Source organism: Drosophila navojoa, chromosome 5 (assembly GCF_054131105.1).
Source record: "Drosophila navojoa isolate 15081-1374.11 chromosome 5, UAZ_NAV_1.0, whole genome shotgun sequence".
Classification (NCBI taxonomy): Eukaryota; Metazoa; Arthropoda; class Insecta; order Diptera; family Drosophilidae; genus Drosophila; species Drosophila navojoa.
This window is the reverse complement of record NC_142893.1, coordinates 4,300,487-4,327,051: the sequence shown is the minus strand read 5'-3', so window position 1 is coordinate 4,327,051 and position 26,565 is coordinate 4,300,487. Positions and strand designations below refer to the sequence as shown.

The 26,565-nt window shown below is 39.9% G+C and overlaps 4 protein-coding genes across 17 annotated transcripts in view; 3 read left to right on the top strand and 1 right to left on the bottom strand.

The window, feature by feature from the left end:
• The window catches only part of LOC108653967 (uncharacterized), a 100,677-nt gene that overhangs the window by 13,912 nt on the left and 60,200 nt on the right, over positions 1-26,565 (top strand). For 7 of the 8 annotated variants that reach the window (XM_089261843.1, XM_089261841.1, XM_089261842.1 and 4 more), the window contains 7 exons: positions 7,542-8,970; positions 9,023-9,683; positions 9,749-9,851; positions 9,971-10,102; positions 11,910-11,985; positions 12,046-12,175; positions 12,628-12,642. In XM_089261843.1, coding sequence (XP_089117969.1) covers positions 7,894-8,970; positions 9,023-9,683; positions 9,749-9,851; positions 9,971-10,102; positions 11,910-11,985; positions 12,046-12,175; positions 12,628-12,642 — 2,194 coding nt within the window. In that variant the 5' untranslated portion in view covers positions 7,542-7,893. The remainder of the gene's footprint in view (positions 1-7,541; positions 8,971-9,022; positions 9,684-9,748; positions 9,852-9,970; positions 10,103-11,909; positions 11,986-12,045; positions 12,176-12,627; positions 12,643-26,565) is intronic. The other variant, XM_089261845.1, reaches the window with a different exon arrangement.
• LOC108654236 (uncharacterized) overlaps positions 1-26,565 on the bottom strand; it is a 125,383-nt gene that overhangs the window by 95,342 nt on the left and 3,476 nt on the right. The window lies entirely within an intron of this gene.
• Positions 21,407-21,927, top strand: LOC108653981 (uncharacterized). Its single transcript, XM_018104956.3, has 2 exons — positions 21,407-21,537; positions 21,604-21,927. The coding sequence occupies exons 1-2, from the start codon at positions 21,484-21,486 to the stop codon at positions 21,808-21,810; spliced, it is 261 nt and encodes an 86-aa protein (XP_017960445.1). The 5' UTR covers positions 21,407-21,483; the 3' UTR covers positions 21,811-21,927.
• LOC108653982 (uncharacterized) overlaps positions 22,244-26,565 on the top strand; it is a 64,522-nt gene continuing 60,200 nt past the window's right edge. For 2 of the 7 annotated variants that reach the window (XM_089261836.1, XM_089261832.1), the window contains exons 1-3: positions 23,946-24,145; positions 24,554-25,122; positions 25,547-25,620. The gene's annotated coding sequence lies outside the window, so the exon portion shown is untranslated. The other 5 variants (XM_089261835.1, XM_089261837.1, XM_089261834.1 and 2 more) reach the window with 4 other exon arrangements.

Sequence of the window (26,565 nt, the reverse complement as noted above, 5' to 3'; positions counted from 1 at the left end):
GATTCTTAATAACTGCCTAGTGGATTTTATATTGTTTGCCGTCTGTTCTTCCATCTATCAGTCTGATCTGTCCACTGCTCATCAGGCTATTCTGTCTTCCTATATATATCTCTCTCCCCAGCAGTCTTTTCTATCTGTCTGTCCATCCATCTGCTTGTCTTTCTGTTCTGCGGTCTGTCTGTATGTCCGCCTGCTCATCAGCTTATTTTGGGTGTCCATCTGTCCTTTCGTCTATTGCTCTGCTTGTCTTTCAGTCTGTCCTCGCTGTCTGTCCATCGATCTGTCCAATGCGTCCTTCCTTTCGTCTTCCGTCCGTCCGTCTATCCGTGCCTATGTTTGTCTGTCGGATTGTCCATCTATTTTTCTTTTGGATCTATTTTGGCTGTCTGTTTATTCCTCTGCTTGTGTGTCTGTCCATTGGTTTGTCTGCCCATCAGTCAGTCTATTCGTCTGTCTGTCCGTCCATGTGTAAGTTGCTCTAGGCGCCTTTTATCATTAAAATTCGAGATTGTTTTATAGGAAATGCTCAGCCATTCACATGAACTCAATGAAAATCGATATACAAGTTAATTAATTTGTTTCGAATTACAACGTATATAGATAAATATTGATATATAGTTGCGCCTAAAGTTTACCCAAATAGCAAATACTCTACTTTTTGAGATAAAATAGGAAAATACGCCTCAAGTAACTCATAAAGCATTCTAGCTTATTTGATGATTACTAAAATTTCACTATGTTTTCACTAGAATTGAAGCTTAAAGCTCAAATTTCCATGGAAAACAAATTGTAAATTCAAATGAAACATAATTCATGCATGTGCTTGGCATATGTAGAGAGTATGTGTGTGTATTTTCAATGGCCCAGCATCTTTTGCATGCCAATGGAAATTGAATTCAATTAAATTCAATTCAATGCGATAAACGTTGTAATTTATCAAAATATTCATACATTTATTATAATCGAATGGAATTTTAATTTCAAAGTTTTGCATTTGTCATTTGGCAATAAATTTTTTGTTTGCTCAGGCATAATAAACAAGTTACGTTATGAGTCTATAAAATGCTGAGAGTCTGCAAATACCCTGTAAAAAAATAAATATATAGAAAATGGGCTTATAAAAGTATAAAATTATGTTAAATAAATTAATCAAGTTTAATTTTATATTGGACTCTCATTTGTACAGGGTATTTTTGTTTAGGTATGGCAATTTTTTGCTGCTGCCAGCTCCTAACTGAGTAGGCGTGGCAAAATTACACAGCCTGGCATCTTTTGCACCATTTGCTACAAGTTTTCAGATACAGCTGTGTAATGACTATGTATATGTGAGTGCGGGAGTGTGTGTGCGTGTGTGTGTGTTCCTGTGTGTGCTCTTCTGTGTATGTGTGTGTATATGTTTGAGTTAGGCAACTTTAACGAGGCAACAGCTGCGCCCTTTGCCCTGCTAGTGATCTGGAAGCGAACGCGTCATTAAATTACAAGTGCGGCCTGCAAATGCACAGCAGCAAAAGAAAGAGAAAGAGAGCGTGTAAAAGAGAGAGGGAGAGGGAGGTAGAAGAGTGTGAACAACAACAGAAGTTTTCGAGCAATAAGTGAAGAGTGTATATGTAGGGGTAGTGGGGAGGGCGCGGGGGCAGGTCCGAGGGCAGCGGGGCGGTCAAGGCCTGCAGCGTTTGGCCAACAGGCCAATTGTAATGCATATTTGATTTGTATTTACGTACTGGCGAACACAAATCGATTGTCATGCGGACGGACGGACAGAGGGCGCATGTTGAGAGCCAGAACAAATGTTTTACCATTAACAACAACAGCAAGAGCAACAACAACAATAATAGCTATAACAGGAAAAGCAATTGCAGCACCATAACTTTAAAGCAGCAAATAAATAAAGCCTGCATTCATAATTTGTTTCACATGAAAATAAAATTAATGTAACGAAATGGATAAGAGGCAAGGACAATGCTGCGTATACACAATATTTCCTGCCTGACCGACTGGCTGGCTGCTCGTCTCTGGCAATTGTAGGTAAAAACATGAAATTAAGCGGAAAAAATTAAATTTAATTTTATTGCCTGCTGTTGCTGCTGTTGCCGCCAACAATGGCAAACGGAAAAGGCAGTCCATTCATAAAAATGCCAAACACAGCAACAACAACAATCGGCAGTCAAATATCAGAAAAAGTATATATGTATGTATGTATATATAAAAAGAATCAAAACAAATTAACTGTAAACATTTTTCGACTTTGACTCACATATGTGTTTATAGCGAACTAGATATAGTTAGTTGATTTTCGATTTTTATCTGTGGGGCCTATTGGCCGATTGGTCGATTGACTGATGTGACTGCGGCAGCTAAGAAAGTCTATAAATATCAGCTCGACTATTCCAAATAAACAGAAAGCGTCGCAGCGAACTTCAATGGCCTTCAGCATGTGGGTGTTATTTTTTTTTTTTTTTTTTTTTTTTTGTTAAAAGGGAATCAATTTCTATAAATAAAAGAAACTAGCTGAAAATAGCTAGAAAACAGCTGAATGCCCTCGAAATAAAGCTTATATGTAGCAAATGTGATTACGATTCAAATGATTTACGGTATATAATAAACTAGTATAAATTTAGCTGGAATTTCAAAGTTTTTCTTAATTATGTGAAACTCAAGAGAAAGTTCACGGGAAATTCTCTAAAATGATTTTCATTAACTTGTATAAGAGTTAGAATTATATTTATGTTACTCAATTTATCCTCAAGGAACTCAGTTACTAGCAGAGTTGGGTAAAATATATTTGGCTTGCGTTGTTTGTTTTTACCTAAGGTATATAATTAACAAGCTCTAAGAACTCAAGAACCATTGTGAGTTTGGTATTGTAAATGCAACATAAATACACAAAACATACCTCATGTAACTCTGGATTAATTTGTGGTAGAGGTTTGCAGTGTAGCCAAATAATCCGAGCTAAAATTCCTAAACTAACTAAAATAAAAAAACATTTAAGATAAAAGGAAAAATGTAATAGAAGCTGTGATCAGTCTCCTTTTCGTTAAAAAAGCCTCAAGTATTTAGGAACCATATAATGAAACTTCTAGAATACTGAGTAAAGTAATGGAGCAGCTGCAAAAATACTAAATATATAATATACCAGCTGCGAAATTGATTAATTAGAGATTTCTTTTGTCTCTTTGGATATTCATGATATCTTTATCATGCCGAGATGTGCCCCACATAGTATGTGTCTCTTGACATTTTTGCTGAGTTATATACTACATACCATATAATTTTAATTGCCTCAATGATAACGTACATATGTCATCGATATGTGCTGAGTTTTTGCATTTGCATAAAGTCAAAAGATGTTCTCAAATGAATTGTAAGAATGCAGACGAGCAGCAACTACAACAACAACTGGTGTCTACGAATGTCAGCTGAAATGTAACAGTTACAGCACACACACAAACACACACACACACACACTCAATATTTACACACTGACGCACACTTATTCACATTCGTTTTACATGTTTGTGTGTCAGCAAAGTGTCAGGCTGCATTTCATATGGCTCATCTGGACGAAGGCTGTCAAAACCAAGAGAGAGCGAAGGTGAGGTGAGGTGAGGTTAGGTGAGCTGAGCTGAGGTGAGGTGGGGAGCAGGTGCAGCAGGCATATAGGGGCACATTGGTCGGCTGCATGGCCTGACATTGCCGTCGACGTGAACCAGTGGAGCCTCCGAGTCGGACCACGACGACAGACTCTTCTTCACAGACAGTTTTCACTAATTATCTGACACGCTGCTAGAGGCCGAGACCGAAACTGAAAACTGAAACAGAAACAGTAACTGGGGACAGGGGACTGCTGCTGCTGCAGCTCGTTGCGGCCAAGGACTCATTTTGAATGTGCACACATACTTCTACACACACACACACACACACACACACACATATGTATATATATACATACAATATACACACTCTCTGCACACACAAACTTTACGTGCACATCTCAGAACTCTAATTTCAAAGGTCGTGCCAGTGCAAAAAGCGTTTTCTATTTGTTCTGTTTTTATTTACATACCCTGCATTGAAAGTCGTTCCCAAACAGGGTATATTCAATGGGCAGCAGTGTGTGTGTGCAAGTAAAATAACTTTATTGTAACGCAGTAGCTCTATAAATTGATGTTAGAGGAGCTTATGTTAATTTCTCGCTGATCAGCTTACGCATGCTGTTAATAGACTGCTATTATAATTGCTGCTGTTATAACAATTTCCATTGTGATTCTTATTTTATAGATTCTGTTAATCCGCTGTTATTATATTCTATTATACCGACATATATAAATAGCTTAACTGCAATTCGCAAAACATTTACAGAGTATAAGGGCTTGCAGTTGCCTGAAAGCCTCTAACGGTTGCAGTAACTGTTAATGTTAGCCAGTTAAAGTTAATGCTAATAGCTGAAATTCGCGAAACTTCTGCTGCCTCAGAACTACTTTTTAAGTGTTTGCTATAGAGTTTAAACCATTTACAGAGTATCTGTTAAATAAATAGTTGAATTAAGTTCACTCTTCGTTTTTCATCATTGTTTTTTTTTGGCCGCTGAGCTTCTCTTGTTTCGGTGTCATGTGTTTTAAGCCATGTGCATGTTTTATTTGGCATTCGCCTTTAGTGTGTGTATTGCGCTGCACTACGCCACTTTGCCACGCCCACCAAATCGTGTGAAGGCCGCCGCGGCGAAAAGAGGCGTCAATAATTGAATACCCAGCAGTGAATGAGCATCGACCAAATACAACATACACAGTATAGAGTTGATTAAATTTAAACAGGCGCCGTGGGCGAATTCGCCTTGGGCCCAGCTAATGGCATTTACAATTCCGTACCCGATTTCAACGGCTAATTGCACCTCATTAATATTAACAATTGCATATATGTATATTGTAGCATAGGCCATGGTTGAGTGCATTAATGCCAATTGCAAATGATGTAAGCTGTATGCTGTTTGCTGTATGGGAGACAGGGCATTATTTGGCACATTACATATACGATATCTTGTACAGCATGTACTATGCATGCGTCCCACTGTGCTGGCTCTGGGCGAAACACTAATTAAGCATTATTAATGCTTGTCATTGACATCTGAAAGTGAAAGTAACTCGCTCGCAAATACAATCAAATAAAATTTAATGGAAAAAAACGACCAAGCATTTGGGTCCAAAAACTTCTGTTGACAAAAACACAAACACACACACACAGACACAGTTGTACGTTCACCATTTTACCGTTTAAGTCCGCCCACACAAAACCACGAGCACACACACATACAGCCACACACCCTCTTTCACATGGACAGCAACAAGCAGGTTGTTAACAGCGCTTTAACAGCTAGTGAGCGAGAGCATGAAAATGAGAGCGAGCTAACTGAGCAACAGGACGAGCTCTCTCTCTGGCTCAACTGTTGAGCAGCGCTGCTGCTGCTGCTGCGGCGGCTGCTGCGTCTGTTATTTACATTTGTGGCCGCCGCAGCAACAGTTATAATTTTTGCTTGCCTTCTCTTTATGTCCTCGAATGATTTATTTTTGGACTGGCTGCGACGCTAGCAGCAGCGGCCCTGCCAAGTTAAGGCATGTGGTTTTGTTTAGATTTATGCGTACGCTCTTGCTGTAGCTCTCGCTCACACCCGCACACTCTCACTCTCATTTGCACCTCGCTGCCCACTCTCTCTCTCTCTCTCTGCCTCTCTTTCTCCTGTCTCTCTTTGGTTTTGTTTGCACGCTTGGCTTGTTTGATATTGTATTCTGCTGCTGAGAGGCGGGCAGATAAGATGCTTAGGCAGCATGGCTGGTCGTCGGCGATTACTTAGTAACGGTTAACTTTTCCTATGCGAAAGTGCAAATTTATGCATTCAACTTTTTCCATTATCCGGCCGTATCGTTTAATTAGCGCCTGCCGCATGGCATATTTAAATGCATGCGACTAAGCCAAGCCACAGCCCCCAAATGCGCAACTTTCTTCAGGGCTGCTGCCTTTGGCATGTTTTTGCATTTAATCACTTTTTGTTCGTGTTCCTTTTGTTGTTGTTGTTGTTGTTTCTATTACGGTTGTTGGCGCCATTGTTGTGACCTTTTTTCTGCCTCATTTGCATCTCACTGCCAGTGGCAGGCCTACGAACATGCACTAATACATATGTTCCACTATTTATCTCTGTGAGTGTGTGTGTGTGTGTGTGTGTGTGTGTGTGTGTATTGGTCTGTGTGCTTTGCATATTTCAAATGTCGCCGTCAACATGCACAGTAGAGCACAGCGATTGTGACTGCGGAAATGAAAACAATATCCATTTCCATTGTATATTTTTATTTGCTGGCAACGACAGCAACCGTAGAAGAATAAAGCGTAGCAGGAGAAAGCGCAACGGCCGTGGGGATAGCTGTCGCTGGCACACGCCCAATGGCCCAGAGCACAGTGTCCCTGTGCCACAGTGCCACAGTGCCACAGTGCAGTAAGCGAGGAGTTCCCAAATGGCGAGGAGTTGCCAACATCAAATATAACTTTTGCAGTAAGTCATTGGGGAAGTTCTCAGGAAGCAGTTCGTTGATCATTTAATTTTGATTTATGGCCGCTAAGCTCAGCTAGTCCTGTGCAAGCGCCATTGCAGAGCATGATTAGGGACTTTCTCTCTCTCCAAGGTAGTTCGAATTAGTTATTTATTGATTATTTGTAATCGATTGATTTTCTGTTAAGCTCAGCTGGTGGTGTTAAAAGTCCATTTAACTGCGATCAAGCAGTGCAAACGACATTTGAATTTCTGCAAACAATTTGAATAATTTGCTATTTTGCTCAGCTGGAGCTGTTAAAAGGTAAACATCGCAAACGCTTTTGGTTATTTTAAATATGATTTGTTTGCTGCTAAACTCAGCTGGTGCTGTTAGTAGTCAAATAGTGCTGCAAAATGAAAGTCTATTATTATAAACAATAAACAAATAATATCAATTGAGTCTAAACACAACCTAGTTAACTCAATGTCCATTTCCAGCCAGTTTTCTGTTCTGAATTTTTGTAAATATTTCGCTTACCTAATGCATAAAGAATGCACATGACGAGAACGATCATTTGTGACCAGTGCTGCAAGAGCTGTTAGCTCTAACATAATGCTAATTTTACCGTTGCAATAAGAAAAAACTATATATGGCGGAATTTTACGATTTTGCAAAGAAAAAATGAACTTTCTAACCAAGGTTAGGCGCACCTGTGCGCATGAAAGTATTAATGTGTGTGTGTGTGTGTGTATGTGTGTGCGTGCAACAAGTAGGAAGCAGCACTACTCATGAATAAAAAAGGCAGCGAATCAGAATTTGAATCACAAAAATGTGCAAAACTATTGGCAAACTGTGGAAGCGTGTCCTCGCCAGCTGCCTGAAGTGGGACAGAGTGAGGGACGGAATGAGGGAGAGAGCGGGTGGCAGGTGTGCGGCCTTGTCTCATCGACTATGGGCTATTGAACCGTCTTGCCATCGTGGTTGCGTAGTCTAATATTTTTTTATTGTCTCCCATTGCAGGTGTGCACCATTTGGATATAAGCGGCATTTGGAGCACCACTTGAAGTCGTTGCGAGCGCTCAAACGAGAGATTGCCGGAGAGATTCATTGAGTGGCAATTGAGGAGCACAACAAAATATGCGACGTATCAGTGCCAACAACCACAGCAACAACACAGCGCGCGCTGTGGCAAGCACATGACAAGCAGGACGAGGACGTGGACCAGGATCAACGGCAGCCAGGCCGACAATAATGCAAATAGTCGTAAACAACAATCACAAACAAAACAACAACAACAACAAGAACTACAGCAGTAGCAGCAGCAGCGGCAACAGGGAGCAACACCTTAAGCAGAGATCTCCAAGTGGACAACATGGCCGATGCGGACGATAGCAACAGTGGCGGGGGCAGCGGCAGCGGCAGAGCTGGCGATTCGCTGCAGCTGCTCAACAACAAGCTGGACAAAGCGGTGTCCACGAATGATATATTGCTGGATCTGCAGCGTGCGCTCACCTACGAGGCGGTATTCAGCACGCTCGTGGAGCACAAGATGCAGGCGCTCAAGCGTGACTATGAGGAGCACAAGCGGGCGAAGCGCAAGAAGCGAAAGTCCATTGGGCGCATTCTACTGCCGCGCAAGCTCTTTGGACCACGACGCGCCAGCAAGGAGGGATCCGAGGAGGAGGAGGTGGAGGTGGAGAAAGAGAAGGAAGAGAAGGAGAAGCAGATGAAGATGGAGAAAGAAAACGAACTGCCTGAGAAAAGCCTGAGTCAAGGCAAGACTGCACCTAGCCATAGGCCGGCTGACACTGATTTGGCGACCGGTTCACTGCCATTGCAATTGGAGCTGGAGGATAGCGTGGCCAGCACGCTGAGCAACTCATCGGGCGGCCGGCAGGCGGCGCGTCACAGCCATAGCCTGCTGGTGCAGGCGCAAACGCATACGCCCGCCAAGCCGCTGGCGGGAGAGCATGAAAGCAGCAGCAACAGCGGCCACAGCAGCAGCAGCAGCTCCCATGAGCAAGCCTTGGCAGTGCCTGATCCAAGACATTCCATGAGCACAACGACCAATGGCGAAGCCGAATATGTAACTCCAGTTGCCTCCTGCTACGACAATACCTCAGCGACAGCCACAGCAACCGCCACAGCGACGGCCACAGCCACTGCGACTGTGATTGGCCAGCACAGCTCGACGATGGCGGATGATAGCTTCACTGGCTCACTGCATGGCAGCTTGGAGAGTCTGTCCTACTCCAGTTCACGGTGCACGGTCAGTTTTGGCGGCGCTGAAATCATTGCCTTGGCCCATGGTGATGCGGATACGCGGGAGCGAGCGCGTTTGGCTAAGAGATTGCGCATCCTGGAGGCCAAGTCCATAAGCGCCCAATGCAGTCCCGTCTTTCCGCGCAGCATGGTGCGCACCATGCCGCTGCCTGTGCCACAGCAAGCGGTGAGTGGAATCTTACTATAGTAAATCCTTATTAATGTCCGTCTTCTTCCAGCGCATTCATGTTCATGTTCCCTCCAGCCTGGCCAGGCAGCCGCCACCGCCGCCACCGCATGTGGCTGTGCAAATCGAGGCGCTGCGCGTGCCACAGCCTCCAGCCCAGCCCCAAGTCCAGCTGCAACGCAAACGTCCCCTGCCCAAGCAGCTGTCCTGCACTGAAAGTGGCAGCGATTTCGATGGAGCTGCCGCTGCCTATGCGCGATATTTCTCGCGACAAAATACATCCGAAGATAGCGCCAATGTAACGGTGAGCACGGTGCTGGCCCAGAGCGATTCGCAGTCGTTGCACGCGCTGCCCAGCTATGCCAACACGCCGACAGCCTCGGCTGGACGGGAGTCGCTGCCGGAGCGCCTCAAATCACGTAGCACCGGCTTGCTGCCCATACGACGTACGCCCGAAGCGGTTATAATTCCTATGGAGGGGGAGGTGGGCTACGAGCAGCCGTTGCCGGCGCAGTTGGCCGAGAAACTGCAACGCATGACCTCAACGTCAACCGGTTCCAGTGTGGCACCCACTGGCTGCTGCAGTGCCACCAAATCAATGGCATCCAAAAAACCCTTTCAAAGCTTTAAGCCAACGCTGACGATGGCCGCAGCGACAGCTGCCCAAAGTACGGGCAGCGATGATGAATATCGACGTCGCAAACAGAAGTACAGTAAGAAATGATATGGCATTACGTTATAAACATCATTTACTAATACAATTGCATTATGCTTGCAGAGCGTCATCATCGCTGCTCGGATCCAGCGCTCGTTTATCCCACGCCCGATGGCCTGCAGCAGTGCGTGCATGTGGTTGGGCAGGCGTCTGATGCCCCGGTCATGTAAGTCGTCTAGCTGCCATTATAAATTATATATATACAATGTGTATATAAATATGTGTATAAAATGTCCACCAAAAGCGTCGCCTGTCACTTTCATCATGCTCATTTATTACCCGCAGACAATGCCCCTATAATGCCGAGGACTCGCCTTGTGACCTGCAACTGGACATGGACACTGACGCTGATAAAATCGACGACCTTGAGCACATGATGCCCGGTGGCGGTCATCAGCGACATCGCAGAAAGCATCGGTAAGTCCCCATATGCTATCGCAACGTGTCCATCAAGCTGCCAGTAAACAATGCTACAGTGGGACTAAAGTAATATAAGTATTGCTGGTATTCTACCTTGACACGGTTTATATATTTATATGGCTGCTTTTTCAGCTAATTACAGCTAATTGTAAGCATGTTCATAGCATTAAGAATATTTTAGGAGAAATGTGTAGAAAAAGGTAACAATGTACGCTAAATATAGCTATAAACCCTCTAAAATATATTAATAGTAGCTATAGCAGCAGCTCAAACGAAACATTAACAGACACTGTAATAGAATTATGAAAGCGTTAACAGAGTTGCTGATTTTTAACATGCAAATGTGTGCTGCTAAAGTGCTGTTAATATTTCTTCATTTCACTATTAAAGCCATGAAAGCAATTAAAAGCAAACATGGCATTGTTAATTTTAAGTAAATTAAAAAATTTATATATTCTCAATTGCGTAAAAAGTATTTTAGACAAATTTGTAAAGACTTTGTGCCTTTACTCTACGTTTTTAACCACTGTACGTTTCGGCCATTTGGCCAAGCTAAGAAATGATTAGAGAACTTATAAATGAATGCGCATTAGACGACATTGATGAACATTTGGGGCAGCTGCCCAGTTGGCCATTTGTTCACTGGTCAGCTGGCCAGTGCGGCAGCAACAAAAGGCAACATAATATGTATGTAGAGCGACATCCGTTGGTGTCCTTGAGCTGCACTAATAAATGTGTCCAGCTGCAAAGCGATTGTCAAACATTGGCTAATGCATTCCCATTGGGTGTTCGCTCACTCCGAAAACCCAGACAAAAATTGATTGACAAGCTTTGTGCGGCACAGCTTTCACTTAGCGCGGCAGGTAGAGAGTGTGAGAGAGAGGGATACGGTACGGATGGCGACGGTATTCGCCGACAGCACCTGGCCAACGCGTAAACCTAAACCCCACTAACCAACCGACCGAATGCCAGAGACTGATGTTGCCTGGGTTTTTTGTTTCCACTTTTCCCATTTTTGTTGTTTTTTTTTTTTTGTGAAGCATCAGCAGGCACTTCCGCTGTAAAACGTGTAACGGTAGACGACGCCATGTTGTTTTTGTAGCGAAGGCGGTTAGCTGGGTTTGAGAGGGGAGCTGAGCGGAGCGGAGCTGAGTGCCATGCAGTAAGCGGGGAAATTGTGTCAGCTTTGTAATGCGGAAGTTTTTGCAAAACCCAAACGGAAATAGAGCAAATATGTTTAAGCGGCTCCTGTTGCTGTTGTTGTTGCTGCTGAGATGATATGCCAGCTGGGTGGGAGGGGGTGCAGAGAGGAAGGCAAGTGTGTTTAGTGAGCGTGGAAGGATGTGATGGGGGTGTGTGTGTGGGTGTTGAGTAATTGATTTAGCTCGATGCTGTTATAGACGATACTCTCCTATAATGTCATTAACCAGAATTCATTATCTGGTGTAAATACCTTATACCTTATATGTTTACTTATGCTTAAAACAGGAGTAGGGCTTGTGCAAGGATATATGTATATTGTACATTATATTTTAAAGAAATTATTCATTACATGAGACATTTTATTATTTTTGTTTATTATGTATTGTTTAAGAGCTTTTATCCTACTTAAGCTTTACTTCTAATTTCTTTCTCATTTGCTTTTCCTTACGTGCTTATCTTCTCCTATTGCCTTATTCTCTCTTTTTTCTGTTCTCCCCGCTGCTTTTGTATCTCCCTCTCTCTCTCTCTCTTTCTCTCTTCCTTATTCTCTTTGTATGTCTTGCGAGTTCTCTAACGCCTTTCTATCAATTTTCCATTTCAGACATCGTCACAAAAAACGTCATCGTCATAAAAAACCCAAAATTCTCGTGCAGGATTTGGATAATGAAGTTGTTAAGGTAAGTAACACACATATATAGCCAGATTTATAACTGTAGTACATTGCATTCCCCTTACAGGTGATCGATCCACATGATCTCTCACAGCGCGCACGCTGGACAATCATTGCGACTGCCTGCCTTTTGTTGCTGATGTGCCTAATGCTAATCGGCGTTACCTTGCGAATGGCACCCATTATAGATGATATGGGTGAGTGCTAGCTCTACAAATATCTGTATAGTTTCTCAATATTATAATGGAATACCAAATGCTTTTCACCGAGTCTCTAATCCCTTTGAATATGATCCATGCCTGCCAAGCAGTCCTCTAGTCTTAAGCAATGCAAATCTAATGGAACAAGTTTTAGGCATATTATACAAATTTTATATATATATATATATATATAAATTTAGATACATATTATATATTATACATTTCGATAAACGCGAGATATCCCCACTGTTGTGCTACGTCATGTCAAGCATTGTACATATGCATAAATATTTCACTTGGGCTTCAATGGAGCTCGCTTACTCTTAACATATATCATCAAACTCTGCAATAAACCTGTTAAACCTAACCGAAAGTCGGTCTTATACTAACTCTATGACATATCTAATGCCGTGTGTATTGTATTTTGTTTCGTTATATTTCAATTTTAGAATCCCTAACGAAATGTAAGTACAGCACATCAAGACAGACTCATTTCTATATATACATGTATTTGATAAATCAAGTTTTGCTGTTCCAGTAAGAGATTTGTCTGGCAGTTGTTTGCATATTAATTTTAAACTTTTGCTGGAACTGTCAAAATACGAATGTTAGTTATGTTTTACAGTTAATAACTGTTATATCAAAATATGAATGTTAGTAACTGTTATATGAATGGATTATATATAGTGTGTTTTCAATGCAAAAGCTTGTCACATTATCGAAAACTAGAACCAGGTGTTATAGAACTGTTATATTGTTAAGGATAAAAAGCTGTTATACTGTTATATGAACAACTGTTAAAATGTTTACATTTATGTTATGCTGCTTACTGAGCTTTTCCCTTTTGGCCTTAGCCTGAGCTTTCAGCGCGAGCTTTCACTCAATTGTTGTTGCTATTGTTGTTGTTGAGCTTTCACTCCAACTCAATGGCCGCTGCTTACGCTTACATGCGTTGATGTGTGCCATTGTGTTGCATAACAGCACAGTAATAGCAACGGAACTAGGACATCGTATCACATGTTGCATTTCAAACACACTCACTCACACACACACACGCACATGGGAGCTGTCAGTGTGTCTGTGTGTGTGTGTGTGTGTCTGTGTTTGGCATAGATTTGCGTGTTGTTCGATATTTTGGTTGCTTTTTGAATTCGCATTGTTGCTGTCAGTTGTTGTTTGGGGCATGTTTGGAGTCTCCCCTGACGCCCAGAGCTCCCTCTCCCCCGCTCCTTCACCGCCTGACTCTTAGAGCTGTCAGTGAGCTATCCAGCATCAATCATAAATTATAATTCACTGACTCACACAATTTAAGCTCTGAATGGTTTCTCTGTACACAGTTTTGTTTGACATTTTAATCCACTTTTGGTTTATTTTTTTTCTGGTTTAAATATTTTATTTTATTATATGTTTTAAAAAAGAAATATAGGTAAAATGAAATTTGGCTGAAATTTAATTCCATTTTTTAGATATTTTGTCTCGAGTGTTATTGCTTCTATATGGCTGAAATAATATTCTATAATATATATTCCTTTGTGACATTGTCTTTAATAAATGGCATTGAATGGTTTTAATGGAAAGTATTGAATATTTTATAGTTGGTATTTATTCAGGGAAGCAGGCAAAGAGATAAAAATATATATCTTATAATTCTTTACTTTGAAGAGTTCTAGGTTATTCGAAATGCTGTTTTAGTTTTTGCTTACTTTCGCTTAATATTCATAGATAGTATTAAAATGCATGAAAGAAATTGTCTAAAAATTGACTTGGTTGGATTTATTTAGATGCTTTATTACTGTGTGCTTATCGTAATTTTTATACAATTTATTTACTAAATATTTTTCTATTTACGGAAAAAAGTTCTTAAAATAATATCTAATATAATGGAACGAATATCACAGCTCAAACTGCTTTGCGTATAAAACTTTAAATATAAATAAAAAACTGTGGAATAGCCAAACATAGCTCACCAGTGTTGATGAAGCTAGACAGAGACACCCCATAGAAATAGAAAGCTTTATGAAAATAGCTTTAAATGGCCAAAAATATAGCCAAGCATTTATAGATTTTAAGTACCCAAATAAAATTTGCTTTAGACAAACAGAAATGGAATGGAAAATCGCAAAACGATTTCAGCTACTCAAGTGTCACTTTTAGTGTTGATAAACGCCAGAAATGGTGTCACATTTCACAAGATAAACCCCATGCCATTTGACACTAAATCAACAGTAAAAGTAGAGCAGTTTTTCATACCAATTTAGCTTATCGGTAAAAAGCGCTCTCGGCCAGTGTTGATCAATTTCGCTAGCGCCTCGACGAAACGTAATGAGAAAAAAGTTGATTAGAAAATGGAGTCAAAAATGCAAGTGCAGCGGCTGCTGCTGCTGCTGCTGCTGCTGGTGATAAGTGAAAGAAACGCGTTATAGGTGTGGCGCAATGTCAACAGGGCGTGGCAGTGCATAGAGCGAATGGGCGGACTGCGGCATAGAAGTCTGCAAGCCGCACTTAATCGGCAACCACGGTAGCCACAATGGGGTGCACCACAGCGTGACAATGCCTGGTTAAAACTAATTTGTGTGTTTGCCCCCCAGGGTTTGGCCCAGTCTTCAAGCACACACACACACACACACACACACAGATACACATACAGCTGCACGCACGAGCGCTCTTTAGGCAAAATGGCGCACGTTGGTGGTGCTGGTGGCGCTGGTGGTGCGGGCGGTGCTGCTGGTGGTGCATTGTGCTGCTTGCTAAATGTAAAATGCAGTTATGCATTTCTTAAGTTGAATCAGCGGCAGCGGACAAAGCGACTGCCGGCACAAAGCAACGCGGCTGCTAAATGGGTATAGGTGTGTGTGTGTGTGTGTGTGTTCGAGTGTGTGCTGGTGTGTGTGTGTGTGTGCGTGTGGGGTACTCAAAAATGCAAAGAACCCAGCTGCGAAATGCTGAGAAGCTGATGACAACGCCAGCGCTTGACTTGAGCAAAGCCCGTGGCTGCTCCTGCTCCAGCTCCTGCTGCTGCTGGTGTGGGCGTGGCAAAGTTTTCACAGTGCACACACAATTTCCGTCCACCATATTTTCGTTGGGGCTGCTTGGCCCGCGGCTTGCGCGAGTTGTCAGTTTTTTTTTATTTTCATTTTTCGCTCATCTTCTTCTTCTTCCTTTGCTTTTTACTGATGGTTGGGCAACGCGTCTGGCTGTTTCGCATTTTGTTGTTGTTTCATTTACTTGAGCGCATAAAACAAATGCACATAGTTCCGCTCGGCTATTATCCACTTGCAGCGGCACTTTGTGTGGCTGAACAATGTGCCCCGTGCTGCTTCAAATTCTGTGCTGTCTTTCGTCCTGTGCCTGGCTTAATCAACACGCTCTCTCGTCAAGCGGTGTCCTTTACTTCTATTTTGGTTTTGTTGCTGTTGTTGTTGTTGCTTGGACCACAAAAGGCATTCCGATTGCCCGGCCAAAGCCGCAAGTATTTCAGGACCAAATTATTTTCATAGCTTTAGCTTAAAAGCTGAAATGCCGGCGCCATCCTGCCACTCTTTCATATTGTTATTGTTGTTGTTGTTGTTGTAGTAGCAAACGCATTGCCATTGCCATTGGCCCTTGGCGCTGGCAAAGAATTAAAAATATTTACTGTATTTGCAAGTGAGCGGGCTCAGCTGCAGGGTGTGGGCTGCCCTCGTGGTGGTGGTGATGGGGGGGCGTGGCAGCAAACAATACTAGCAAAACGAGTCAGCTTGCCTTCGCCTCGCAATCTGCATGACTTGAACGAAGTCGTGGCCAGAGCTGAAAGCCAAAGCCAAACATTGCAGGAGACACAACGCCACAAAGAGAATGTCCTAGCCTATGTGGGTGTACGCGCAGCTCTGTGTGTGTGTGTGTGTCACAGTGCCCAGCCGAAAATGCCCTGGGCTGCGGTTAGCAGCACCAACAGCCAAAGCATTCCAAACAAATATGAGCAGCATAATTTTTGTGCACAAACAACAGCAAAAAGAAGAAGACAAATAGCATGTAGATATGTACTAGGTATATATATATGTATGTATATATGTGGAAGTAAATAAAAAGTCATGCTGTGTATAATTTTTGCAAGTTTATATCCTGTAGGCCAAGCCAAGAGACGCAGCTTTTCGTCAGTTTTACTCTTAATTTGTTGCCAAAGCCAAACGAAAAACAAATATCGACAGCTCAACTATGTGCGTGTGTGTGTGTGTGCTACCCAGCTGTTGGGATTACTTAGTTCTGTTTTTGGCTCTGGCATGGATTAAGTCCTTATGAACTTTTCATGATTAATGAGGCTTTGAAAACTTGTCATTATTTGCCAGCCAGAACAAAACTCTTCCATCTCTATCTAGGTATGTGTGTGTGTGTGTGAGTGTTGTGTTTGTATGTATTCGTCTACGTTTAGGCTCATATTCGTCATTAAAACTCGTCAGTTAGGCCACAGCTTAACCCCTTTTTTCGATTGTTCGTAGCTGTCATTTTAGTTATTTACATTTTATAATGAGACAAACATTAATTCATTGAAAATGCCTTTGAAATTGCTTCTCCTGCCCCTCTATGCGGTTCTCACGAGCTCCATTTATAATATCTGTCAGAGCGAATATCTAATTTAGAGCGCTGCTTGATTAGCTCTCTTAATTAGGCACTGTAGTGTGCTCACGTTTCAGTTTCTCAATTAGTCTTATGTCTGCAATGACCTTTCTATGCGATTTTCATCAGGCTATGGAAGATTTTCTAACGAAAAGCTCGAGTGTTATATGACTTATACTTTAAGCTTGGATTTTAATGTACTGGAGCTCATTTAACTAGTTCATTCTTTCTCTCTCTCTCTCTCTTTTCTCTCTTTTCTCTTCCCTTCAGTTATCACCTTTCTATGCAATTTTCATAAATTAAATTTTGTATTTAAATGTTTAACATCATTTTTTTTCTCTACATCTCCTTTTGCTCTAGCTTTAATTAAAATTCGCTTCACAGTTCGTTCATTATTTGAACTAGTTGCTTTTTAAAGTGTCTGAGTGGCTTTGGGATGTCCGTTCCTTTAAGTTCATCCCAGTTTGTGGCTTGCGTGCAGCATCCGCTCTTTATACACATACATATATATGTATATAAATGTAATCTTCATTGCCATTTGGTCCTTGAGGTTCGTGACTTTCGAGCTCATAGCGTTTGAATGCTCTGCAATTGGTTTTGGTTGCCTTTGCGGCTGACTTTTAATTGCGGCTGCTCTTTTGGCAAAGTGCCTGAGCGCAAAGCGCCCGGAAAAACGGGAAATGCCAAATCAAATTAGGCATATTTAAGCAGTGAATTTAGTGAGAAATGTTTGTCTCTACTCTCGAATGTCTATAATCAGTGCAGACAGTCGCAATGGACGGCCATGGCTAATGAGTGTTTAGCCAGCGCCAGAGGCGGTGCCGACAGGCTGTCAAACCATAATGAGATGGATGCGCTTCAGAAAAAAAAAAAAAAAACTGGAACAAAGCACATTAGTTGGAATCGGGTTGAACTGAATACTTAATACTCGCTCAGGCTTTCATTTATAAGTAAAAAGAGATTTTCTTTTGATTAGTCAAGGTCCAGAAGGCAGAATCGAGTCGTCTTGAGATATTAGAAGCAAGTTTTTCTTAGATCTTATAATTGTTAGTCTGTTTCCGAAAGGAGTTCACAGTTTCCTGTTCTAGCTTAAAAGTTGAAGAATATGTTGAATTTAATATATGAATCTAATATATTTATGGATCAATATTTTTGCCATTTATCTAGATATAGTCTTCGATTCTTAAAGAACTAAGCATGACTGTGATTATATCTCCTATTCTGTTCATTTCACATAAACATATATAGGACACACAAGCATAGACAGTTTCCCTGTAGCAACCAGAAATTTCTCCATAAAACCAATATACTCTCTTTGTGCACTATGCGAGCGAGCATAATAAACGTGCACAAATATTTGGTAATTATTTAGTTGCCTGGTTTTTCGATAGCGTGGCCAGAGCTCCAGCATTATATTAAGTGTGGTAAAATGAGTGTAAAACATAAAAACTTTGAGCTCTGGTGTGAATGTGAATAACCAAAAAAAAAAAGGAAAAGTTGGACTGGCTGCACGTTTCTGCGGGCATTCGCTGGCTCTCCCATTCCTCGAGTGATTGTGTGAAGGGAGTGGAGAGGGGGTGGCCGAGGGAGGCAGAGGGACATTTGGGGCGTGTCAAAAGACAAACGCCAGAGCAGCTGCGGGTCAGCTGTTGCTAGTCGCTGTTGTCTTTTTTAAATGCTCATTACCAAAATGGAATCGAGCGAGAAACAAAACAAAAATGAAAAGCGTAAAACGAATAAAGCAAGAAGCAGAAAAGTTTTGATAAAAATCCTATTATAAACATAAATAAATAGAGCAGGCAGCAGAGCAGGCAAATGCCAGGCCCGCACACACACACACACACATACATACACACAGTGCACACAGCTGACTGTGCAAACATTATGAGCTCTCTGACTTGTAGGTTGATAAAGGGAAGATCTGGCAGGTGGTGGGGCGAGCGGCGGGGGCGTGGCGTGGCTAAGTCAAACAATGAGGCTGGCAAGCCGGAGTCCTTAAAAGGACAAACCGACCGAAACTTCATTAGTGCCTCTCATCTAGCATCTGAACGCAGCTCAGACTCAGGCCCAGACTCCGACTCTGCTCTCATCGCATCTCATTCAGTATGTACAGTGGCCTTACATGAGGGCTGCAGGCCACACAACAACTATTCACACACAAATACACTGAGCGAAGGCAGACAAATTCTAAGCAGTTTATGAAATTATATATTGCAATAGTTAATATTTGTGTAGTACAAGCTGAGGCGATTACAGACAGAAGCTGGCTTACATTAAAAGGAAATAATAAATAAGGATTGAAATAATAAATAAATTGAATGTAAGATTTTAATGTAAAATATTATAAATCATTATTTTATATTAATTTAAATTAAAATAAAATATAAAATTAATAATAAATAATGATACATTTCAAAAGTTAAAAATAATAATTTATTGCATTTATAATATAATTATAAATAGTAATTATATATATAATTATAATAATAAAATAATAATAAATAATGGTAAATTTTAAAAATTAAAAATTGAATTTGAAATATAACAATAATAATAAAAAAAGATAAATTTTAAAAATTCATATTTCATTTATAATATAAATAAAGTATGATAATAATAATAATGAAATCAAATCATTATAAATTGTAAATATTAAAAATTAATTTAATTTTTGATATATTTTTTATATTTTTAAATTAACAAAATAGCCTATATTTTTTTTACTAAATAAAACAAAATACATAAGTATTATAAATTAATTAAATGATAAAAATATATATTAAAAATTAATTTTGGCTTATTTCTTATATATTATTTATTCAATAACTGTCAAGTTTCTGCCACCAAATATTAACTAGACTTGAATCTATTTTATTATATATCAGGTATTTTGTTGGCTGATTCTCTACAAGAACTGCCCAATTAGTTTCTCTCAGTGCAGCAAACACGTGCTCCTGCGGTTTCTCTCACCTAGGAATTTCAAATGAGGTAGTTGTTTTTTAGTAGTTTTACGCTCAGCGGCTTTCAGTCGCCCCGTTGTTACCATTTCATTGGCTGGCATTGCCCTGCGGTTTATTATGCGAACGGTCGACTCTAGGCATATATTCAATATTCATATTTCTAAGCGAAAAAGGAAAATTTATTACCTTAAAAGAAAAAGCCCAACACACACACACACACACACACATGTTTGCCACGTGGAGTGGAAGGGATGGCTGTCTCAGTGTGCGTGCGTGTGTGTGTGTGTCTGCCTAGTTGTGGTCCATGTGGGCGTGGCACATGTCGCTGTCGCGCTACCTTTTGTTGCCAATCGCAAACTAGAAAATTGTTTGTTTTGCCAGCAAATAGAAAAAAAAGCGAAGAAAATTTAATCTCAAATTGAAGGTATTTTGTGGCACTGTGGCGCCTAAGCGAAATTGCCACGAAACAGCCGCAGGTGACATTTGTGGCAAATGTCAGGTGGCAGCATAGGCAGCAGCCCCGCCCCGCCCCCGCCAATTCAATGCAAGTGGACCGTAAATGTCAGAGCGCGCCTTTAAGAAAGATGTCGTATATATCGTATATATATATCGTATAGTTGCAGCACAATTTTAGAACTAATATTTGTATTCCCACAATTTATGACTCATAAATTGTGTATTTTGTGTGCGTGTGCGTGTGTGTGCGTTCATGTGTGTGAGTGTGTCTGGCTTGTTTTTTCCTTCCCTTATGGGTTGTTAGCACAAATTTATGAGCTTGTCGCTCTAAAAATTATGCAAAAAAAAAAAATTATTTACTGTTGGAAAAATATAACAAGTTTTGCATTTTCACTTTGTTTTCCTTTTTCTAAACAAACATTCTTGACAAATAACAGAAGAAGGCAAAAGTGGAGCTAAATAAAAATGAGATGACAGAAGTTTGATGTGAAAAAAAAAAAAATAATATTTGATTGTTAACAAATAAAATGCTTGAATTATAAATAGAAAAGTTATAAAAAGTGAAAATAATAAAAAATAAACAATAAAAAAATAATAATAAAACCTTAGTTTGTTAAAAACAAATGCGCATATTATTTTATTTTATTAAAAAAATTTTTTGTTTGGCTAAATCATAAAAACAACCAAAAAATGTGAGCATAAATATAAGAAATCTTATAAATTGGTTTAAAGAAAAATTAAAATAAATAATAAATTAATAATAAAAAAATGCTAATATTTTTGTAAATATCTTAGACTACCCTCGAAAAATTCTAAAACAATTCTCAAAGTAGATTTTCAGATTTGTACAAATAATTTGTTTATTTGCAAAGGGCAATTATTTCTATAAACTATATCTCGTTGATTTGTCACAGAGTAAATAAAGTAAATTATTTTTCGCTTTTGAATGGCTTACTCTATAATTGTTTCCATAGTTCTTTCATATGCAATTTTCATCTCCTATTCAGACTTTGACTTTGAAAGATTATTATTAAATGTTGCACTCGGAAATAATTATTGCGATTTCACGTTTGTCTATAAATTAATTGCTTTGTGGCCCGGGCCACACAGATTATGCGCTTTGTGCAGCTGACGTGCTATTTGGTAATTAAAAGCGAAATTTCAAATCAATTAGTATGAACAAAATGTGCTCACGCTGATTGTTCTCCGGAGATAAATCAGGTGTGCGAAACAGGTGTATAAAAAGGCAATGCGAATGCTGTGAGAAATCAGTAACAAAATCAAATCAAAACCAAAATGAAGCAGTTCGCATTATTCGCTGTTTTCTTTCTGATGCTGGCCGTTGCTTTGGTGAGTGGGCGGCTAGAAAATTGAAATTGTGTGTTCCATAAAATTAGTTTTGCTTCCGTTTTATAGGCTACGATGCCGCAAATGCCGCAGATGCCACAAATGCCGTCCAAGCATTTTGGCCAGATTATGAACTCTGGCTTTCTTAAACAAAATGCCGGACAGCACGGTCAACAGGGCCAGGGACAGGGACAGGGCCATGGACAGGGACAGGGACACGGACATGGTCCACCACCCCAAGATGGCCAGAATGGCGGTGACCAAGATAAGAACTGAGTGTTAATTGGTTGTTAAGCGGCTGTAAAAGGATTACTGAAATGACATTTCGATTGAATAGTTTTAGTTGTTTGGGAGCTCAAGTGTTTAAATAAAATTTACTGCATATTTATAAAAGATTCTAAGGGTTTTTAGGTGTCTTTAAATCTAAGCTATGAAGTTAACAGAGTTAACATATGCCAACATTCGTAATGCCGCTGAGTAGAGTTTTAAATGCGTAACCTAACCTTGGCAACTCTTCCAATTATATTATGGCCTAACAGTTCTATGTTATGATAAGCCATCATTCGTTAATGCTTTATTCTGTTAAGCTACTCATATTATGGCCTAACAGTGTTATGTTATGTTAAGCCTTTCATTATTGCTTACTTCTGTTAAGCTGATTTGCATTGATGTACGAGTATATAAATATGCATTGCTTAACAGTTCATATCTATGTTAAGTTTTCTACCTTTCTCTGTAACGTTACAGCACTGAACTTAACATTCAATTGAACTTCAATAAATATTACAATTTCGCATAAAGTTTTTAGCCAAGATTCTGTTAACTGTTGGGCAAAGTTTTTAAACAGAAAGTTAAGAAAACTGATATAAAATTTGAGTGGTAAAAGACATAAAATAATCAATGAAGCAAAATGTTTCAATAAGCAACAATTTAAAAGATGGTCCAAACTTTAAATATTAGCAAAGGTGTGGGACGGCGAGAGAGAGAGAGACGAGGGCGAACGTGAGAAAGAAAATAAAAAAGTTTTAACCTAAGAACAAGTTTTTTTATGTGCTCGAACCGCAGCTTAAAAGTAACCAAAAAACTTTGAGTTAAATACCAATCTGCATATGCAGCATGTACATACTTATACAGCTAATATACTCTACACACATACACATACATATACTTATATAAATCTGTATTTATATCTTGTTCTTCGTGCGGCAGACAAGCGAACTCGGACTTTTTCCAGTTGGCAAACTTTATTAATAAAATGCACAAAGTGAACGAATTATGAGCATCAAATACATAAATATAGTCAAACTCTCTCTCTTACACTGCCGTAGGCTCATTCCTTTACCAAACTAGACTTTATAACCGTTTCAGTTGGCAAGGGGGCGTGGCGTGTGGGCTAGAATTCTAGCTGCAGTTCTGTGACTTATTTCATTTAACAAATTGCCGAGTGCTTATTACCAAAAAACAGGAAAAAAGAAAAACCGTACAAAGTATTTTTCCTTTTGCCTGTGAGCGCTTTATAATTGCATTTACCGTGTCTCAAGTCTGGCTGACACGCCTCCCGCCCTCGCTGTGTGTGTGTGCATTACTCTAATTTCCGAGCTTATGCAGCTAGGGCAGGCGCTCATGTGTGAATGCACCTGAGAGCAGCTACATATGTATATCCAAAAAGTTTCAACTAACACCGGGATACCATACACACATACACACACACACACATAGCGTTTCTCTCTTCGATAACCAAATGCTTGATGAAAAACTTACGGCAGCAAAGGTAAAAAAAAAAAAATAAAAGAGGCAAAATATCGAAGAAATTTTCTGAATAATGATTCCTTCAGCCATATCCAATAACCATATCGAAGCAGCTCGACGTATCATCAACATACACATGTATGCATAATTTCCGTTATGCGTGGCTGCGGCCGGGTGTGCAGGGCGGCGGGCGTGGCCAGTCGTCACATTAGCAGCGAGCGTATAAACAAATGCAAGCTGGCAGCGCATTGAGTGAAAGCTCTGCCCATAAAATTTCACTCCAAGCGTGCAACACGTGACGCCACGCATTGAGCGTATCGCTGTGGCTTGTGTCGAGGCAACACCCAAGGATGCTGCGCCAGAGTCCAACATGTTGCTTGCCACAGCGAGGCGAACGAGTGAAAAGCCGAGCACGAGCGAAAAAGCCAAACAAAAATGAACGATGAACAAAAAAAGGAAAAAAGGAAATGAAGCCGAAACCCGAGCTAAACGAGCTTATACGAGGTGGCGCCTCCGCACGAGCACGACGAACTGATAAAGCCAACGTTTGCTGCCACGGCCTCTGCTGCTCGCTGCTGCTGCTGCTGCTTCTGCTGCTGCTGCTGCTGCTGCTGCCACAGCGTTTGGCTAAGCGTGGCAGCAGGCTCGCGCTTCGGTCAGTTGAACATTTTCCATGCTGTGATCAAGTTGTCTTTTCCTCTGAGCGCCGAGCGCTGTGAAACGCCTTGGACGAGGAGCAAAATAATAAATACGCATTCGAAGGAAACTCAAGCCAACAAAATCTCACGTTGCCCCAAAAGCAAATAAGCAAACAACAACAACAAAAATTAATGGCCGAGCATCAAGTGCAGTGCGTTTGAATGTATGTGTGAAGATGTGTGTGAGTCGAATTGTATGTGTGTGCAGCGTGCTTAATGGCTTGAGCAATTTGGTAGGCGTGGCAAATGCAGCTGCAACAGAGCCAAAGACCAAAAGACGCCAACAGCTAGGCAGGAAGCGAGCAATATGCCATGCCAAATGCAAGCTGTGTGTTAGTGTGGGTGTGTGTGTGTGTGTGAGAGCATGTGTGTGTGTGTGTGTGTGTGTGTGTGTGTGGCAATTGTTAAGGCAACTTTGGCTAACTGCAACAATTGAGTTGCTAAATTGTTGCTAATTGCTGAGGGGTTTGTTCTGAGTGCCTGTCCAACAGTTTCATATACACATATACATATATATGGCATATCTATTATATATATGAATGTGTGTGTATGTATATAAATTACATTCACAGCTCAACGGCAAACAATTTGTGAAACGACGGACTGACTTACATGCATTTTATTAGTACATAATATAAAATAAAAACAAACAAAATCAATTCAATTGAACTTAAAATAAAAATGAAGTAACAAAAAACACCAAAAATCAAACATTTTTGTAACTTAATTACAACATAAAAAAAAATCAAAGGAACAAAAACACACGCAAAATAAAGAGAAGCAGTAAATCAAATAAATTCAACGGTTTCGTCTGAACTGGGAAAAAAAATACCAAAAGCAACAACAAATTCAGAAATAAACAAATAACGCTAAAAATATATTGAATTGTGAAATGAAGTGCCGAAAAAACAGCCGTTAAATTCGTAATCAAATATCAACAGCGGCTCGAGAAAAGAAAAACAACAGCAACTTGAATGGGCAGCATATCAAAAGGCGTCATCGACATCGCATTGTTATCGAAATCGATAACACAGTAATTAATAAAACAAAATAAAAACACAAACGAAACGTGAATTGAGTTTGCCAGGCGCAGCCAATGAAATCAACGAAGACGCACAAATCCAGCATGGAACCTAAAATTGTAATGTACAACAGTAAATATACATATACATATACATACATATATATGCTATATATACACGCACACGCACAGTCATACACACACACACACACAACACTCTTAACACACTCAAGAAAATTTGCACCAAGTCATGCGTCACGTCACTTTTTTACAAACATTTTCTTTTTTGTTTTTCTTCTTTTACATTTCTTGACTTAAATATTGAACAATATAAATAGCATTTCATGCTCATTCTTACACACACACACAGCAGATACACATACACAATTTCTATGCAAAATCATTTTTCACATATATATGTACGTTTTTTATTTGATTTTTTTTTTGTTTTTCTGCAAGTTAAAGGCTTTACGGTCCATTGCCATTTTTAGACGCAATTTCTACTTTCATTTAACAATGAATTTTCTCCTTCGCACACACATAGCAATGCAATTTGTACATTTTGTATTCTATTTGAATTCGAATTTAACCAATATTCTTCACTCTCTACAACAATAAGTAAGTAATAAAAAAAAACTGAGATTTTATATTCTTTTATACTATCTATCATCTAGCCATTAGCATTATTTGTGTTCCGCCAAACTGTTGCAAATTGACTCGAATTTTATTTGCCTTCAATTATGCGCGTTTCATATCTCTGACTTTGATTCCTGTGGCAAATTATGCGAATATCTATTGTATCAATATATGCAAAATATATATGTATATACATACATATATACGCTGTAAGCTGGATGCTTACAACACTGTTGATCTTATCTATGCAAATAAACAGTTATATGTATATACAAACATATTTATATGCAATTATAACTGTGTGCAAATATGTGGGGAATGCATCATGGGAACAATAATTAATAAACTGTTGTAAAAATTGAATATTAAGATATATATAGATATCCATTATGCATTAATATATCTTAGCAGAATGTTATCTTTAACAGACATCACGATTGAGCGAAAGGTTCTGTTTTTGTTAACAGTGAACAGACATAACAGAATGTTCCTAACAGCCGTCTATTTATAGAACTTCTCAGCCTTCTGTGTTGTGTGAGTGAAGACTGATTTATCGTAGCCTTGAATGGGATTTTGGGTATACGATTTATATATATATATAAATTATATATTAATTATGGTATTCTTCCTCATTATTATAGGCTGCATATTTCTACTATATTAGGCTGATAAGCCTGGAAATTATGTAAGAATAGAGTTAGACATAAATATTTCAACAGTTGGCAATTCTCTCAATTTGAGGTGATTCTATCTCTCTGTCTCTCTCTCACACACTTCTTCTCACTCTTTTTCTCTCTCTCGGTATCTATCTATCTCTAACTGCTGCGTACATACGCTGCTATGTAGTAGCATACAATCCTGTTAACTGTACTCTAACAGTTGTTGATATAACATTCATTCTATTAACATAGTGCACTAAGGTACGTG